The following is a 17,512-nucleotide window of genomic DNA, read 5'->3' as shown; positions in this document are numbered from 1 at the left end:
ATATATATATATATATATATATATATATACGCAATAAGATTATTTCGTAAATAATTTTAGCAAGGATACTAATATTTTTATTCTGTGTAGCGCTCAAGTTATGTGTTCTTTACTAAAATTCATAATTGATATTGATTACTTAATATGAAATAATTTGAAAAGGAAAAATTTCAAAAGCAATAACGATGTATTTGTTAGATAAATACATGAGTGATTTGAAATTGTTTTAGTTAATGTTAAGATTTGTACTATTAGGTGATTCGGTTTTATTGTATTAAGTCAAGCAGCTTGGACTAGCAAGCGGGACGCATGCTAGTCGATTACGCGGAATAGTTTACGATTTCAAAGTTAACTTGCGAACGTTCACAGACTACGGCGATACCGTTCTACTACCCTCGCCTTTCTCGCCCTTCCGCGAGAGGGATGAGATGCGCAAGGTCAGATCTTAAGGGTGGGAGGAGGGTTGCTAGGTTGACAACCCTGCCAGCCAGGCAGAGGGACTCCGCCCATTGGCGGAAACCGCGGAAAAAAGGAAGAGGAGGGTGAATTCCGTGGGTCTCAATGATGGCGATAAAAACGGCGAGAGGGTGAACGGAGAGAAGAAAAGGAAAAGGAATAATGGTAGAGCGAAGGAAAAAGATAAAAGATGTAGAGAAGGAGAGAGAAAGAGAAAGAGAGAGAGAGCAAAGGGAGAAAGAACAGTCTCGTTCGCGAATGTTAATTAACGACGAATTATAATTATTCGCTGTAGGACCCGGTCGCGAGAGAGAGACGCGCGAAAAAGCGGCCGCGAAATTAGCCAGATGAAAGATTGCGTAACTATAAATGCCGAAGCGCGATCGTTAAATTCGTCGATGCAATAATCCGCGGCTTTTTGTTTAAGTGCCGCGAGATTTATGATCGCGGTATCCCGTCGCGATGCTCAAAATTTTTCCCCCTTCCCCGTCCTACGTCTTCTTTCTTGAGAATTAAAGGGAGCGTCATTATAGCTAGACAATCGTATAACGCAGTCCGAAATGGTGAAATTTCAGCTGACCATTTGTAACGCAAACATTTTAACTGCTATATTTTACATTGTTCAAATTGCTGTGCTTAAATTACTGAGCGATGCCTGGTAGTAATTGAAATCGCAGTTAGCGCTCGGTAATTTTTGATATGTTTAATCGTTACTGTTATATTATCAATGAATAATGTATATACGGGGTTGTGCAATAGAAAATGTGCGTTTTCCCTTGATTAATTTAAAGACTTGCAAAGCGCAATTTTTGTTTACTGAGTTTTTTTTATCGATGGTCATCGTCGATTATTTAATTTTCAATTATTGTCGTTTTATTAGTAACTAAACTATAAAAATATATTTTACGAGCTTAGTAATTTGAATGAAATATACTTATAATTATAAAATAAGATTATGTCTTTTGTAAAAATCAACATTAATTTAATTTTTTCACTTAACTTAATTTTGTCGACAAATACCATATTAACATATATCGATTTACATATAATAAGAATATTGGCAAAAAATAAAATACTGTTTTTAAAAAGATCTAAATTTAGGATACAAAAATTAGGCTGACATCGTAATATTAAACGTTGTTATTTATGTGGTAATTGTACTTGTGATTATCTAGAGTCAAAAATTTATGGTTACGTTTAGCAATGATTATATTAAGAAACAATTTAAACATTCTATTGTTTACAACACTTTAGTTTTGCAAACAGTGGAATGTTCAAATTATTATCGCACAAACATCTGCAATTTCCAAATCTATCTTTTCCTTTGTTTAAAAACAGTATATTTTCTTTGTTCAAAAGTTACATATTTGAGTTACATTTTGATTGCGGATAAAAAAAACGTAATTGCGTTTAATTTCCGATAGCGTCATAAAGAGAGAAAAGTAATGCAAGACTTAGAATTAATTTAATTTGCAAAGAGTGCGCGATATGCTGTCAAGATTCCTTCAAGGAATCGCTCCGCAGATGCATTACAAAATTCGCGAAACATGAAGCGAACATGCGATTTTCATCATCAATCTTATCAGCTCGTAAAAAACAAGATTTTTTTATTCCAGGAATCGGATTAGTTGCTGCTCTACGTGATTAGTACGGCGATTATGTCGCATTGTTGTATTTTTACACCAGTCCGGTAGTGTCAACCAGATCGTACGGTGATTTAACCGTCGAATATACAAAAAAGCCTAGCACAATGCACGCCTCGTTATGCACGCGCGCTCTTACAATGAAAGCGCTTAATCTTCTTTCTAAATAAAACGCGCGCCACGCTCGAAAGGCTTCCAAACATTTCGATTAATAAGCCATTTTTCCTCTCCTTTTTTTTATAACAATTCATCGCTACGCGCGCTTACTTTGCGTATCTGTGCATGTGATTTTAATTCGATTCATTGCAGATAATTTCGCGGGTAATTCCGATAGAGTTTCCATTGTGATAATTACTCGACGGGCGTTTCGAACGAGCTGGAAATTAGTATTTATAAATAAATACGCGTGTCGCGAAAGAAGTATTTAAAATTGCTAGCGCAAACACAATATTTCATTCTTTCAACGCTACAGCACAGTCGCACTGTATTATTCTCTCTCTCTCTCGAAACGGAAAGGAAAAAGAATATTCTCGAGTATAAATTGAAACGCTCGGCGATTTGAATCTCGCGATGCATCCGCGATTACATTAAATCGCGTAAAGCCGGCGTTGCGTTACGCGGAATGCGTAGCGCATATTTACAGCGAAATGTTCAGCATTGCGTGCAGAACCAATATTAATTTAAGCTTTGCCCGGAACCAATGACATAACGTTTGTGTCCGCTGCGCATGCATTAATAACCGTGCGTTAATATTTCATCAAATTTCAATTGAAATTTTCGAATTGGATGTATCAGATCGAGTCATTTGACGGAGCGCAAAAAGATTTGCGCGTTTTATCCATGAAAGGCGAGGAGGAAAAGAGGGGAAAAAGAGAGAAAAGGTGTAGGTAGTTGAAAAAAGGGTGATATTGAACGAACTCGTATGGCAGGGCTGAACGTCATGTCGTAAGATTTCTCGAGGCCGAAGTGACGGAGGTGCGTAATATGTTCTCTTTTAATTTCAACAGGGAGACGCGGTCTGGCGATGCTCCTGTCATGTGCAGGATGCGAGAAACCGATAATGGATCAGTACCTGCTGAACGTTTTGGACCGTGCATGGCACGTCGAGTGCGTGCGCTGTTTCGACTGCAGAGCCGCGTTACAGGACAAGTGCTTCTCCAGGGAGGCAAAGCTCTTCTGCAGAAACGACTTCTTCAGGTACGTTGTACGTGATTGTGTGGGTGTGCTGCTAATTCTCACATGGAAAGATCCTTCAGGCTTGTCGCTGATACATAGAACTAGTTATCTTAGAAAGAATAAAAGTTTGTAATAATCGCGGTATATTACAAATTAAATACATTGGTCAAATTTTCAAATAAAAAATCATCTATTCATGTATCATATCCTATTTTATACTTTATTCAAAAAATTATATTTTCTAAAAGAAAAAAGCTTATATTTTTCAACACAACAAATTATTATATTAACTAATCAAATAATATCAGTAAAAAGAATATATTCTTATCACGATCAAATGTCGTTTTTGTTTCATAATACTTAAAAAACATATTTTTGAAGTATAACAATTATGATGACTTTTTTAATGAAAATAAATTAGTTCACTTTTGCTGATGAGTAGAGGATATTTGGTTAATTCATTCATGATAATAACTTGAAAATATAAACGTTTTTTTAAATTTGTTTTACTTTTAAAGTAAAAAAACAATATGAGAGATAAGATATGCCTAATATGGATAAATGAAGATTGTTAACATTGCGAAGGAAAAATTAATTTACGCTTAATAGAATTGTCTTTACATTTAAAGAACATGCTCTCTTTTTGCAAAATGCCGACACTCCTTACAAGATAATTTAAATGAGTGATCTCTATTAGAAATTAATTAATCATTACCGTATAAATAGAGAATTATTGTTATTGAGGAACTATTAATACCCCCATATAATTATAGAACTCACGTTCACAATCTGCATGTATATATATGCATCAATGAATATAGATGCGTTGATATAGAACGAATATAGATCGATTATACGCGACTATATCTTTTCATTATGTTACTGCTACGATCAGAAATACATCTTAAAAACGCGCCGATTTATTTATAGCTCAATAATCAATGCATAGCGTAGATAATATATATAAATATTCATGATACAAATATTTATGATGAAAATTTCAAATTTCCCCACGTTGAAATTTCCCCTTTTTTTGTTGTCTCTCTCGAACTATCACGAAAGTTCGTGTTATTGAGCGGTGAATATCTCCGACACCTTTCCCGACGATCTAGTCGTCTTCTCGTTTATGACCTATCGACGATGAATCACGCGGGAAAGATCGGCGTGTTTTTGCGTGATTAAGCGACGGATCGGCGATTCGAGAAAAAGGGATCTTGCAAAGTATTAGGCCTTGGCGTTTTCTTGTTGAACAACGCGGGCGCCGTTTCGCTCGGCCTGATCTTAACCCAACGTTACTAAAACGGGGTATGACAAACCTCGGGTACTATAAACATAGTATTATTTTCATTTACAATTGTTTTGTTACTATATATAATAAAAAAATTTGTTTTAATAACTTTTGAATTATAGTAACTTTATTGATATAATTTTGGTCCGAGGATCAAACTTAGTTTATAAAGTATTAGGTTAGAGGAAAAGTTCTACGGTTTTTGTTAGCTCAAAACTATAACATATATATAATATCTTTGTCAAAAATAAACAAAATTTAAATTTAAAAAATAAAAGATTTTGAAGCTTGAAATCTCTACTTTCAAAAGATTTTTATAATAATTTTTATACATATAGAAAACTATGAGCTGGAAAAAGAGAAATTTTTTTTCTTACTTTGTGGATCTGTCATGTACCAAAAAAAATTTACAAAAATTGTTAACCATCTAACGTGAAAGCTTAACGTTTTTCCCAAATTTGTTTTTAAAGAATGTTTTTATGATTATTTGTTCCTGAGTTATTCACGAGTTAAGTAAAGGAACATTTTGATTTTAATTGCTCATAACTCCGTTAAAAATCATCGTATCGCGATTAAAAGATCAGATTTTTAAAGCTATATAAAATTTATAGCTCTATCGAGTAGTATAATCGCTCATTTTTAAATGTACAATATATAATTTTAAGCTAATAAAATATCGCGGAACTTTGCTCCAACCCAATATTCTATAAAAATTTCACATTAATTTTAATTCTTGAATTAGCTAGATTTTAATAACAAGACCTTAGTAACGCCAGGTTAAGAATAGACTTCATTTTTGCCCGACGATGCACAAATAGTGCTGTTATGTATAAGTGAGCATCGGAAACTTGTAAACTTACTGCATGACGCGTGTTTTAGTTTTTGCGTATCTCGGAAAAACACGAGTGCCCGTCAACGAGTCTCCGGTGAATTTTACATGCGATACGACTCGTCGAAAATGCGAGCGCGAGGAAATTTTCGAAATGTGGATTACCAGCAGCTTGCTTTAAGTTGGAAGTCGAATCACATTTGGGAGGTTCTTAAGCTTCTCTATCGTGTTTTCGGAAGTTCACCGGAAGGAAAAGTAGTTTAACCTAGTGATTTGAATTAATGATCGTCGCACATAGAAACGATTTAAACGGCCCGGCAGCATAGTGATTAATTCAGACACTCGTAGAGCAAATTGCTTTTGACGTCCTTTTCGACAGTTACTTTATTTCTGCGCCTATCTTGTAAAATTAACGAAGAAATAAGTAATATAATAACTTGATACATTGTTGCAAATAATTTCAAAATATGATTGCGCGCAGATATTTCTTTCGTAAGCATCCTTTCTTTCATAAATGTCAATTTTTATATAAATTGATGAAAGTGATATATTCGTAACGCGCATCGTAACATTGTCAGGAATTATGACTATTCTTTATTATGTGATTGTAAATTATTATCAATGTCATTATTAATAGCATCATTAATGTTATCGTTATTAACACCATAATTTGTCTTTAAAGCTCAATTTGATTCTCAGTTAAACCGATTAAAACAACGCTGCGCAAATTATCTTACGGTAGATCGTAGCAAAATATAATTAGTTTTCTCAGTCACTTATATTATAACTAAAAAAAAAATGCGACAACCGGTCTTCATTATTCGCGACGCCACGCCGCCATAGATCTGTCGCATCCTACGGTCCTTACCGTTCCACGTGGGTGGCGAACTATGATATCACCGTATCGATTAGTCAAGGCGAAAAATGGCGAGTTCGCCGCACCGCGCTGTGGCGAATTCAATTTCGCGGCGGCAGTTTTCTGCGGTAGCCAGGCCGCGCAGATCGTTTGCAAACAAAATCGCTGCGTTCCCGGACACGGTCCCGCGGAGAGGAAGAGGTACTCGCTTCTTTCGTGACTTCTGGAAGTGATGAACGATCCCCTTTGTGACCGGCGGGAATCGCGCCGTAAACGGTATGGTCCGGGGGTCGGTGGAGGAGGAGCGCCTCCGATACGTATGTACAACGAGCGTACGAATGTATAACGAACGTGTTGTATACTTTACGAGGCAGCTACTTTGCATCTTCCGACCCGATGAAAAATTCATCAGCCAATCGACGCGATAGAAAAAAGCGTCGCAATTGCGGGACGCGCGATTCCTGTGTCTTTCCGCTCGTCAACGCGATCGCGATGGAAACTGCGTGATTTGCTAAATTAGAGTCGTGTAATCGAGTAATAAATTACAATAATCAAACGCGAATTACACGTTATTAAACTATGCAATTTAATGTAGAAACTAATGTAATATGATGTAGAGCGTCGAGTTAAACCGATGGTCACAATATTCAACCATAAAGACAATTTTGACCAACCTCCGATTAACTTAATCGACGATTAATTAATGAAATTTCTAACTCTGTATAATTCGTTGTTCCTAATCCAATCGTCCCTTTCATGTATTAAACAACAAAAATTTTATCTATGTTAATAAGTATTGTAGACATTCCTTGATAAGTTAATCAAAATTTCGTCGAAAAACATTGCCTTGAAAAGTAAAGGTAGATATTCGTTTTAATCCGCGGACGGAAACGTCCAATTGAAATTTCAATAGAATATCTCCTTCCTTTTTCCTTATCTTCGCAATACATGAGGTCCTAATTCGGATGGGACGGGCTTATTTAATGAACATCGTCGGGGTGCAAGAGCGGGACGTTCAAGGACGCGGTGTAACGTCGACGGAAAAATACATTCGACCACGGCCCGAGACCGCGCTCGCTCGGGGACTCCTATAACACCTCCGGGAGGTCCTCCTCCCGGCGCGGCGGCGCGGCGTAGCGAGCGGTTATACGTGCGGTTATGGTAACCGGTCTCCACGAGTCGTAGCAAGGTCCTTAAAGGTCGATAATGGCCCCGTGGCGTGGCCCTCAACGGGCCCCTCCGAGCACGATCAAAAGGGCCGATGTCCCCGTTTCGACGCCACCGCGCCGCGCGGAGAACCGGGCCATCGACCGCGGCGAAAATTATTGCCTTAAAATACGGTCCGCCATTCCCGAAATGCTGATGAAAACATTACTGGCGCAGAGAGGCTCCGCACTGTGTCATCCGTGTGCGGCCGACAAACGATTCGTGACTCTGTACGAAGAGGAGAGACAGGCGAGTGTCGTTCGCTCGTTCGCTCGCTGATCCTCTGGCGCGGACAGCTACCGAAAATTAATGAATGAATAATTCAATGGCCGACGACAGGGTTGCGCAAGACGGCGCTGCTCCACGGACGTTATCGATTTCTACCTGTGGCACTCGACAAGTCAGTCTTGACTATTTATGAAAGTTCTAAATTACACTATTCGTATTGGATTTTCAGCTTCTTCTTCAGATTTCGTTGATTTATCGCTCTGCTTCGTTAACGGGATTTCCCACCCAGATCGTCGGTTTATTTAGGATAACTTTTTCAAATTGTTTAATTAGAAGAAACTTTTTACGACTATGTCCTGTATTCTATGTATTCACAAAGGTTTACAGATAACAATATTTATGGTTTCTTATTTTTGGTATTGTTATCTCCTAATTCCTCTTGATTATCGAATCCTTTAACACGAAGAACTTTCTTATGTGTCAAAGTATAAATGAAATTATCCATACTTTCTCTCTTTTTAATCACTTATCTATCGACGCGTGTTCTTATCTTATACATTAACTCTTTATGTAATCTAATTATTAATTATTAGTCTGATTTAGAATGAGATATTATGGAGCTCGATTGGTCTGCGACAAAAATAATCGAATAAATCGAGAGTCACGAACTCACCGTTGATGATTCATTGATTTGCCGACAGTCTATGCTGCGGTATCATCATCGACGTGTTGCCGATGATTGCCTTGATCGTTACATGGATCGTTACGTGTGCTACAATGTTGCGTTGTGCGCGACGTCGCGCTCGCGCAATTAACATTATTTTTCCGCTAACGAAGCAACGCGTGCATGTCGATTGAATGAAAAGTACACTCGCGGGTCCAGTTTGCCTCGGGGACATGAAGTTACTTTACGTAACGGCGACGACGGTAACCGACGGAAATATTACACAGGCGATGTTAGTGTTTTACGAGGGTGCTAAATAACGCGATAGGATGCAACTTGAGACACGACTTGCGAATCCTTTTTTTTTTTTTCGTTGATCACGACACGCGTGCGAATCGCCGTGATTTCGCAATAGTTATGCGCAGTAAGGTGCAAATAGAACAAGGACGATGAAGAGCCCTTTTTTCCTCGAACATTATTTCGTAATGAATGAGGAACATAAAAATAAGCTTGTTGCTTAATTCGTGAGCTTATATTAGTCATCAATACTCAATTTATGACTAAAATTACACTTTTTACTCTAATTTTTTTTATTTTATGAGATATTATTTTATTTTTGCATAAAGAGTAAGAATTTTTTACTTCGGGTTGATTGATACAAATTTTCAGGAATAAAATAATTTATAGAAAATCGAAGATTCATAAATCTGTTCTGTATCTCTCTTTTTTTTTATTTCCTTCTAAAATTTTTGACTTTTGTTATAATATTAAATCACGGTCGCGGATATCGATATTTTGTCGAATAATTGAAGGATCACGCGTCGCTGGGGCTTTTCATGGCAAAGGGCGCCGACGTGGCAGGCCCATTGTCCTTTTACTTGACTCTCGGCTCCGCGGGAGTGGACCCATCGAAACTCGAACGTGGAAACATTATAAATGCGGCGTGACGCCCGCTACGAGTCGTAGGAGAAGTTTGTTGGGCGTGACGGGGCTGGCGCGGGTCGCAGGGTTGGCGAACGTCGGCGGGAAGAGGAAAGAAGGGAAGGTGCAGCTCTTCAGGACCCCGTTTCCCTTCCAGGAAGGCCCAGCAAATAGCATCGCGATGCGTATAGGGCTTGTGTGTTTGCCCGTGTACGTTTTTACCAACTACTGACTGTTGCATCACGCCGGACCTTTTTATTCGCGATTAACAAGAATCGCTCTTGCTCATTTATAAACAGCTGAGAGAATGATTAATCACGCGTACGAATAAGATTGAGCTGTTCTCGGTATTGTCCCATCCAGAATGCATAATTTAAATAATTGCGCGGTAACAAAAGGGGAGTAAGACATTAGATTTTTGCGGGGGTACTAATGTAATACTAAATCCGGTAATTGGGTAGACAAGTAGAAAAGTTATAGCGGTTTTAGTAGCTGTAAAGCGTCTCACATTGGCGACAGCTGGTCCGATGGTACTAATCGCATTTTTACGAGGTGCAGGAAAAAGCAGCGCGCAGGAAAGAAACTCTTGAATCCAGTCGGAATATTCCGATAACGGAATTCTCAAACTAAAGTAACGTTTAGGTAATGCTATATAATCGCATCGGGAGACAACAGGTTTGACGATGCGACGAAACAAAGTCATGGTAAAGATATAGAGAAAGAGAAAGATAGTAGAATCGAAGAGAGAAGAGTGTACTGGGACGATTTGAATCCATTTACTATGCTCCGATAACGAGCCGGTTGAAAAACGGTGGAATAATGATATATAATTGACAGGACTATAATAAAGCTAAATGCAATCCGTTACCGCGATTATATACCAGAGAGAGAGAGAGAGAGAGAAAGAGAAAGAAAGACGCGATGGTGGACGACACCGAGAAGAAAAAAAGGAGTAGAGGAGAAGAAAAGAAAAAGCGATTATACGAAGGCGGGAAGGCACGAAAGAGGAATGGCCTAAATTCAGGGCGACCCTTTATCGCCTCCGCCTCTTGAATTTTATGCGGAGGCTCTCGTTTCTTTCCTCCCTTTTTTTTTTTCACCGCGTTACGCGCCCCGTTAAAACGAGACACACGAGCCACATTTCGCTGTACCGCGACGTGGAGAGATTATGTATGAATGCGAGGCATTTTTATGCGTGCAAACAGACGAAAAACACGAATTACGTCCGGTGAGAATTTTAGGGATGCTATTACATGAGTGACGCTCCCGCGCGCGTTAATGTTTTATTTTTCGCGACTCTAATCTACGTACAACTAACGTACAATTTGTTATATTCTTTCTATTATATTTATATCTTAATATTGAGCGTCCAAAGATAAATGTAAATTCTACTTATTAATATTTCTAAGCTATAAATTCTGTAAAGGAAGCGAAATATTTACATAATTTTATTTAATGCAGAGGTGTCATTTAATTTTGCTTTTTCGTCCTCTTTCAAAATTGTAACATACAGTTGCAAATGTATTCCTGTGCAACTTTTGCTATGGAGGAATTAAAACTACTCTTGAAACTTGTCGCACCATCTGAATGACATTATCTTCATTCCGAAGCAAGATAGCCTTCGTATATATTTGCAGAAATCAGGTCTGTACAGCAGGTAATCCCTTTTTATTTTCCACCCTTTTTACGCAGATATGTATGGAATTGCATTCGCAATCGTCGATATCTCACGGATTAATATCCTCACGATCGCCGGAGGAGATACGGTCGCGTGATAAGCAAGTACGCGGAGTTATCTTGCGGATTCAGCAGGCGAAAATTTAACCGTAAGTTACGGTCGCTTTAAACTGAGGTGTCGGCGGCGGTTATCATTACCTTGAACTCTGTAGCCGCGATTACGGGAAATACTTGGCGAAGAAGAAGACGCCGCCACGTCACGGAAGAATGCCACACGCTAATTGGATGCAGTTAATTAGAATCCGCTCGTGCCACGAATAATCCTCGGCGTTGCGAGATCGTTAATGGAAAATCGCTAGAGGCGGAAGACAGAGAAAGTATCGCGCTGATTTGTTAACAATTTCAACACAGAAGCGTAAACTTCTTCAATATCTTTCAGAATCTTCTTCTTCGAAATTAGAGTTATCTGATTAGAAAACGTTAGTACATATAAAGGTTAGATATAACAGATAAAAAATTGTATCTTTTCTCGTTTACTCTGTATTCATTGTTCACTTTGTTTTCGGAAAATTACACTTTACATAATATCACAAATTATATAATAATGAGCAGATTGAACGGGTAAATTAAGCGTAAGCGTCTAAGATAATGAGCATAAATAGATAGTGAGATTTATTTCACCTCGGGATTAAATCCGTGTTAAGGAGGATTATGCGCTAAGTAAGTACAACGTAGCTGACAACTTAATATAATTGCAAGCGTACGACTTTGTCTTAAAGTTAGACTCAAGGCGACAACGCACGAGTTGATAAAAGAAGTTTGATAAAGGTTAATAAGATTCATACATATCTAAATTACGTAATGTAAGAAGTAAAGAGATCTTTGTAGAAAACCACAGCGACAGTCTATTAATACCGCTAAACAAAGAAAAAAATGAAGATTTAAAGAACGCATTGTAATAATAAATAGTCGAAAGTATAGGGACGCGTGTATCAATTATGTATCGAGCAATGATAAGAATTATGAGAAAGAGGGAGAAGGGAAGAAAAAGAAACAGGGAGAAAGGAAGGATCTTACTTTACACGTGGAAGGGTTACTTGTCTGTTCCGCGTTGTCGAGCAAATTTATATCGCGCTGTCCCCCCTGGTGATCCCTCTTTCCCGCTGCTGTCGTACGTTAGATAGCGAAGGGAGATTAAAGGGGCGGCAGGGGGGAGGAGAAAGGGAAAACGAGGGGAAAAAAGAAAATGGAAGGAAGAAAAACGAGAAATATCGTATCTTGAAATATATCGGCGCCCGCGGCGCTCTGCACGGCGAAATGTCCCGCGTAATGTATGCACTGCCCGTGAACGCGCTTTTATTTTCTCCGCGCTCTTGTATTTGCAGAAGATTATCCGCGTCGCGTCGCCGCGGCGTGCGCTACGCACCGTTTATTTTCGGTTCCGCGTTGCGTTCGAGCCGGCACGGAGTTAAACCGACTTGTTCACGGCACAGCTAATCTTCATGCGGTTGTATCGTACGAAAAAAAAGCATATTGTCCGTAGAGGGGGGGGGGGATGCTATACTTTTTGCTTAGTAAATTATTGTACAATTAAAGTGTTTAGGGATTTAAAGGTAGGTCTTTGTAGTAGAGAATTTTCTGTTTGATTTCCGTGTGAAAGTTCCTCTCTTTTTAATTAAGGATTAAAGATTACGAAGATCCTAAAGACAATTAGTTACATTGGAAATAACATTTGTGCGAAGAGTGGCACGCTCTCTCGTGCCTGGCGCCCAACGAATTTCTGATAGCGACTAAGATCTTTTGCTGAGCGAGGTAACTCGTTAACTTTTGTAAAATCTCGAATCACGCGAGAATTATTGACGAACCGCACTATTGCTCCAGTAAGTATTGTTAATCTCAAATAAGAGCTTTCGCATCATTAGATTTCTCTTGGAGGACGCGACGAAGTTGTGCCGGCACTCACAAGTACGGTTACAAATTTGGCATTACACATTGTCGAATACGTGTCATTGCGACACATCACTATACATCAATATCTTACTCACGCATGTCACGCGTACGCATCAATTTTCGTATAACAATTATGCAGTTGCACCTGCAGAAGTCTGCACGCTCGCGACTAGTTATTATGAACAATTAAATACTCTTTGTTTTAATTAGACATCTAAAGTCCAATTCTAAGAACTCCACGCTGTTTCTTCATGCAAACTATTAGTCTGTGGATTACTATTTCATAAGTACAGATTGCACTTTTATATGAAGCTTTAATATGAAGCAAATGTTGTCACGACGTGGTCTTCTTGGACTAAGAAATGGTAAATAACTCAATTTCGAAATTTTTGTCGTTTTTCGTTATAGATTCCATTTCATAGACACGTATTAATGCGTACGCTTTATAATCCTGGAAAAAGCTTTTCAAAACAGTAAAAGAGGAAGAAGTAATTATACAAAAATCATATGATTTAATCGGTAATACAGACGACTTTAGGATTCCCTTAAAAGATTGTAAACTGATTATGAGAAAGAGTGAATGTGTATTTGCATGTAATAATGAAAAGTATTATATTTCTAGTATTTGTAAATTAAAAATATAATATGCATCCTTGTGTATTATAGATACATTAATGCAGAAATCGTTCTTGTTCTTTCTCTGTCTTTTTATTACTGTCGGTGTGTGTATCGTATTAAAATATTATAATATATAAAACAAAAAATAATCAACAATCACTGATCAAAAGCTCTCAATTACAGAAACGAATTATAAATGGCATGGCATGATAATATTTATATTTAGTGTGTATATTACTTTGTTATCTAATTCTATATAAAACGTCATTTTGATCAAGTAAATGAATTTACATAAAAGAGTCCCTCTGAAATTAACGTTTTATAAAATTATTGGTCAATTAAACGGTACTCTTTAATATTCGTTTTTGAGAGCCAAGTGCATCATCCGTTGTTACCTGCTGCGCCACGTTCATGATTCCGACCGAAATAATTCCCCGTGTTGCAAAAGAAGCGAATAACAAGAGGGGGCCGTTTTCGAGCATCTGTCTTAGGATCGTCCATAACGTGAGACGCGTACCGTTCGTCCGTCTGTCCACGATATCACACGGATACACGCGCTCTCTCGGGTCCGTGGCAAATCGCGCCCCGGGCCCACCCCCTTACTTTTTTCCCATTCGGGCCCGCCTGTCCTATATTTCTTGCTGCGCGCCGGAATTCCAGACGCGGGCTCTTTACGTTCACCTTCTTAAGGGAACCTCCCGATTTCCCCCCCTTAGTCCTGCCACCCCCCAGTTTCGTTCCTCCCCTTGGCACACATGCGTGGGATCACGTAAGCCTTTCTCTATTTTAATGATTTTTACGGCCTGTCTTCTTTTGCTAGGATTCTCTTTCTTCTTCTGCTTCTTCTTTTTCTTCTCGACGAAGACGAACCTATCTTCTCTTGCGGGAGAGAAAAGAAAGAGAAGGGAGACAAAGATTCTGTATAGAGACGCCCCCTCGGGGTGCAGCGCCATTCGCAGTTGCACCTGCAGAAGTCCGCACGGTCGTGACTAATTACTATGATCAATTAAATAATCTCTGGAATTAGACCGAGCTGTGGACGTAATGATGATCGTCATTGTCCTCGTCCTCATCATTATCCTCGCCGTCGAAAGCACCACTGAGATCACCTCCGGCGCAGCTTCCGCGATGATAGTTTCGTTGTTCGGACCGTGAGCGTTAATTCGGACAGCTTGATGGATAGTTCGGCGAGAAAAAGCGCGCCGCGACCGGCTGATTACAGGACGCTCTCGCCAAGCGGCGTCTCGCAATCACGCGATCCGACATCCAAGTTGATCGATAAGGGGCACTCCCTCGGCTTCTGCCGTGGAAACTGCCCGTTCTTGTTATCGATCCAAACGGGATCGCTATCGACGGATCACGATCGATCGCGAGGTTAGTCTCTGAAAGAATTTCCAGCAAGATGTAGATATAATAATACATGATTTTATTACGCGTAACTTTTCTAATTAAAAAAATTTGTTCGAGCAGAAACTCTGCCTAAATAGAAATTTAGACGAGAGAAACTTTAAAATTCGAGTTTTAATTGTTTAAATTCAGTGTCAATGATGTGAACCATCATTGGATATATCGTACATTGAAATTTTCAATGGTATTGTTTCACATTTTCTAATTGTCACGGTCAGAATATCGATGCCAAAAGTATTCGAAGTGTACTTAGCATTTCTAATTGAATGATAGCATTTATATGTTGATGAATGACGCTCGTCGTTCACTCGATATCGCGATGACTGGTCCAAACGCAAATGCGGGTCGCAAAACGTTCGCCGCGAAAAAGTATTATGCAACACTGACGATAATCAGCGACTTTTTGCGTACCGCTGTTTCCTGCAAAAGGATGTGGGTTGTAAGGCATTTGCGCAGTAAAATAGATCGTAAGACATTAGCGCGTGCACCGCGATAACTTGAAAGCTATTTGTTTTACATTTTATTATTGATTACAGCTGCCCCCCTGACGCAATTTTAAAATAATATAATTCCTTTTTTGTTTTATAAGAGAAAAAAGAAAGAAGAAGCACTATTCTCTCTATGAATTTCTTTGCCATTCATGATTAATATATTCTATAGATTATAAATGAAGAAGCTTAAGCCGCTAATGAAAATGACGCTTTCCCACATCTGTACTTGTTCCTCATTTGTATATATGCGTTCTTACAAGCGATAATCTCGATCAGCGTTCAATGCGTACTTTTACGAGAGATATTCATCTTGCCTACGAGAGGAGAGAGTTGGAGTGCTCGAGCACGATGGACGATGAAGTCCCGACGTAGGCAAGTCGCGACGCAATACGCGAACACAATGTTGCTGCAGACACGTGCAGCAACCTTTGATATTCACCGGCCGTGCGCGAGCAACCGGGCTCCACCTAAACAGGAGAGAAAGAGAGAGAAAGAGAGAGAGAGAGAGAGAGAGAGAAAGTCGTATCTCTTTGAGATACACGGCGCGTTTTCCGTTGCTTGACTCTCTCTCTCTCTCTCTCTCTCTCTCTCTCTCTCTCTCTCTCTCTCTCTCTCTCCATCTCTGTCTCTTTCTCTCGCTCTTTCTTTTTCATTCTCATTCTTCTTTTTCGCGAAATGCACGTCAACCGCGGGACGTAAAATATTTCAGAGGCGGTTAAAGGCTGCGGTGGGAAACCTCACAGAAACGCTCGCGGTATGCGAAGCGGATTAGAGAAAGAAGCTACGCGTTGCGTCAAGTTCTTGGGTGCGACGAGCACGATGAATAATTGCCGATCCGTCAATGGCTTCACGCGTATTTGAAAGCTATTCGTCTGTTAAATGGCGATAGTGTCGAATTACGGATTTACGCGAGACGCAGCAACGCGATGATATGGTATAATTAATATCAAAATGAATCCCAAGAAAAATTCATCAGGATGGCAAACGTAACACGCGAAAAAAGAATGCAAAAAAACGAACGAGGCACTCGTGATAAAATGTTTATTTAACTATTACATTTCATCGTTCACAAAACGTTCTAATAATTAATTCGTTTTGCGATCGTAGTTTAATTTGTTGTTTGCATCATATAGCGCATTCCCGCTCCTATTAGCCGAAATATTTAATTTCCATTAAAGGCAAATTAATTATCCGATGCACTTTCAATATGTCACATGCAAAATGTGATTTTCGCATCGTATATTAGAACTTGCTGTGTGTGATGTGAGTTATGAAATTTTTATCTTTTCTATTCATCCGTGCTACATTCTCTTTCTCCACGCGAGATGAAAGTCTTCTTATGCTCGTTTCTATCAATGTAGATTAACTTTAATCCCGATTCAACTTACTCTTCATCTTTTTCTAATTCTTAGAAGTTGAAAAAAAAATGGAGAATCAATTGAACCGAGATGAACTACATTGGTAGAAACGAATATTTTAGGTCTAGTTTTTCATTTTCTGATTAACTTATGATGTTTTATAGTGGTAACTTCAAAAGTAATTCTACACTACAAAACCATCAGTTCAGTGATTAACTATAGCAAAATATAATTTTTATATTACCAGATTAAGTCTAATTATAAGCCAATCAGAAAATGAAAAACTAGGCGTTATTACAATACGTAATAATTTAAATCACACGTATATTGCGACTTTTAGACAAGTTCGGAAATATTACGAACAATACGTTCGAGGATTAGAGGTGCGTGGAGTGCTTAGCAATTAATGGAGTGAGAGAGCATTAATGATTCACGCGATTCATGAATTAGTTAATATCGATTAATAGAGTCGCACGTTAAATACGGAGTGCAAATGTAACATCGTCGCACGTTTGCGATCGTTTTCTCCTCTTTTTTTTTTCTTCGTTCGACGACGCGACGACGCGTCGCGAGACGCCCCGCACTTGCATTCCCGTCGAACGTCACGCGTCTACTTGGTAATAAAGCGCGGCGAATTGGGTCGCTTGATACGGCACCCGGCAGCAGTCAATAAAGGGAGATTCCACGGGATTTATTGTGCGCTCAAACGCTCAAACGTCGATGCACTGCGCGTAGACGCGAACG

The 17,512-nt window shown here is 39.0% G+C and overlaps 1 protein-coding gene across 1 annotated transcript in view; it reads left to right on the top strand.

Moving 5' to 3' along the window:
* Lim1 (LIM homeobox 1) overlaps positions 1 to 17,512 on the top strand; it is a 42,976-nt gene that overhangs the window by 11,117 nt on the left and 14,347 nt on the right. The window contains exon 2 of the mRNA XM_018550932.1: positions 3,107 to 3,296. Within this exon, the coding sequence (XP_018406434.1) occupies positions 3,124 to 3,296 (173 nt within the window). The 5' untranslated portion in view covers positions 3,107 to 3,123. The remainder of the gene's footprint in view (positions 1 to 3,106; positions 3,297 to 17,512) is intronic.

This window comes from Cyphomyrmex costatus, unplaced genomic scaffold, assembly GCF_001594065.2.
Source record: "Cyphomyrmex costatus isolate MS0001 unplaced genomic scaffold, Ccosl1.0 scaffold132, whole genome shotgun sequence".
Taxonomy (NCBI): Eukaryota; Metazoa; Arthropoda; class Insecta; order Hymenoptera; family Formicidae; genus Cyphomyrmex; species Cyphomyrmex costatus.
Note: the sequence above shows the minus strand (reverse complement) of the source record. Positions and strands in the feature narration are given on the sequence as shown.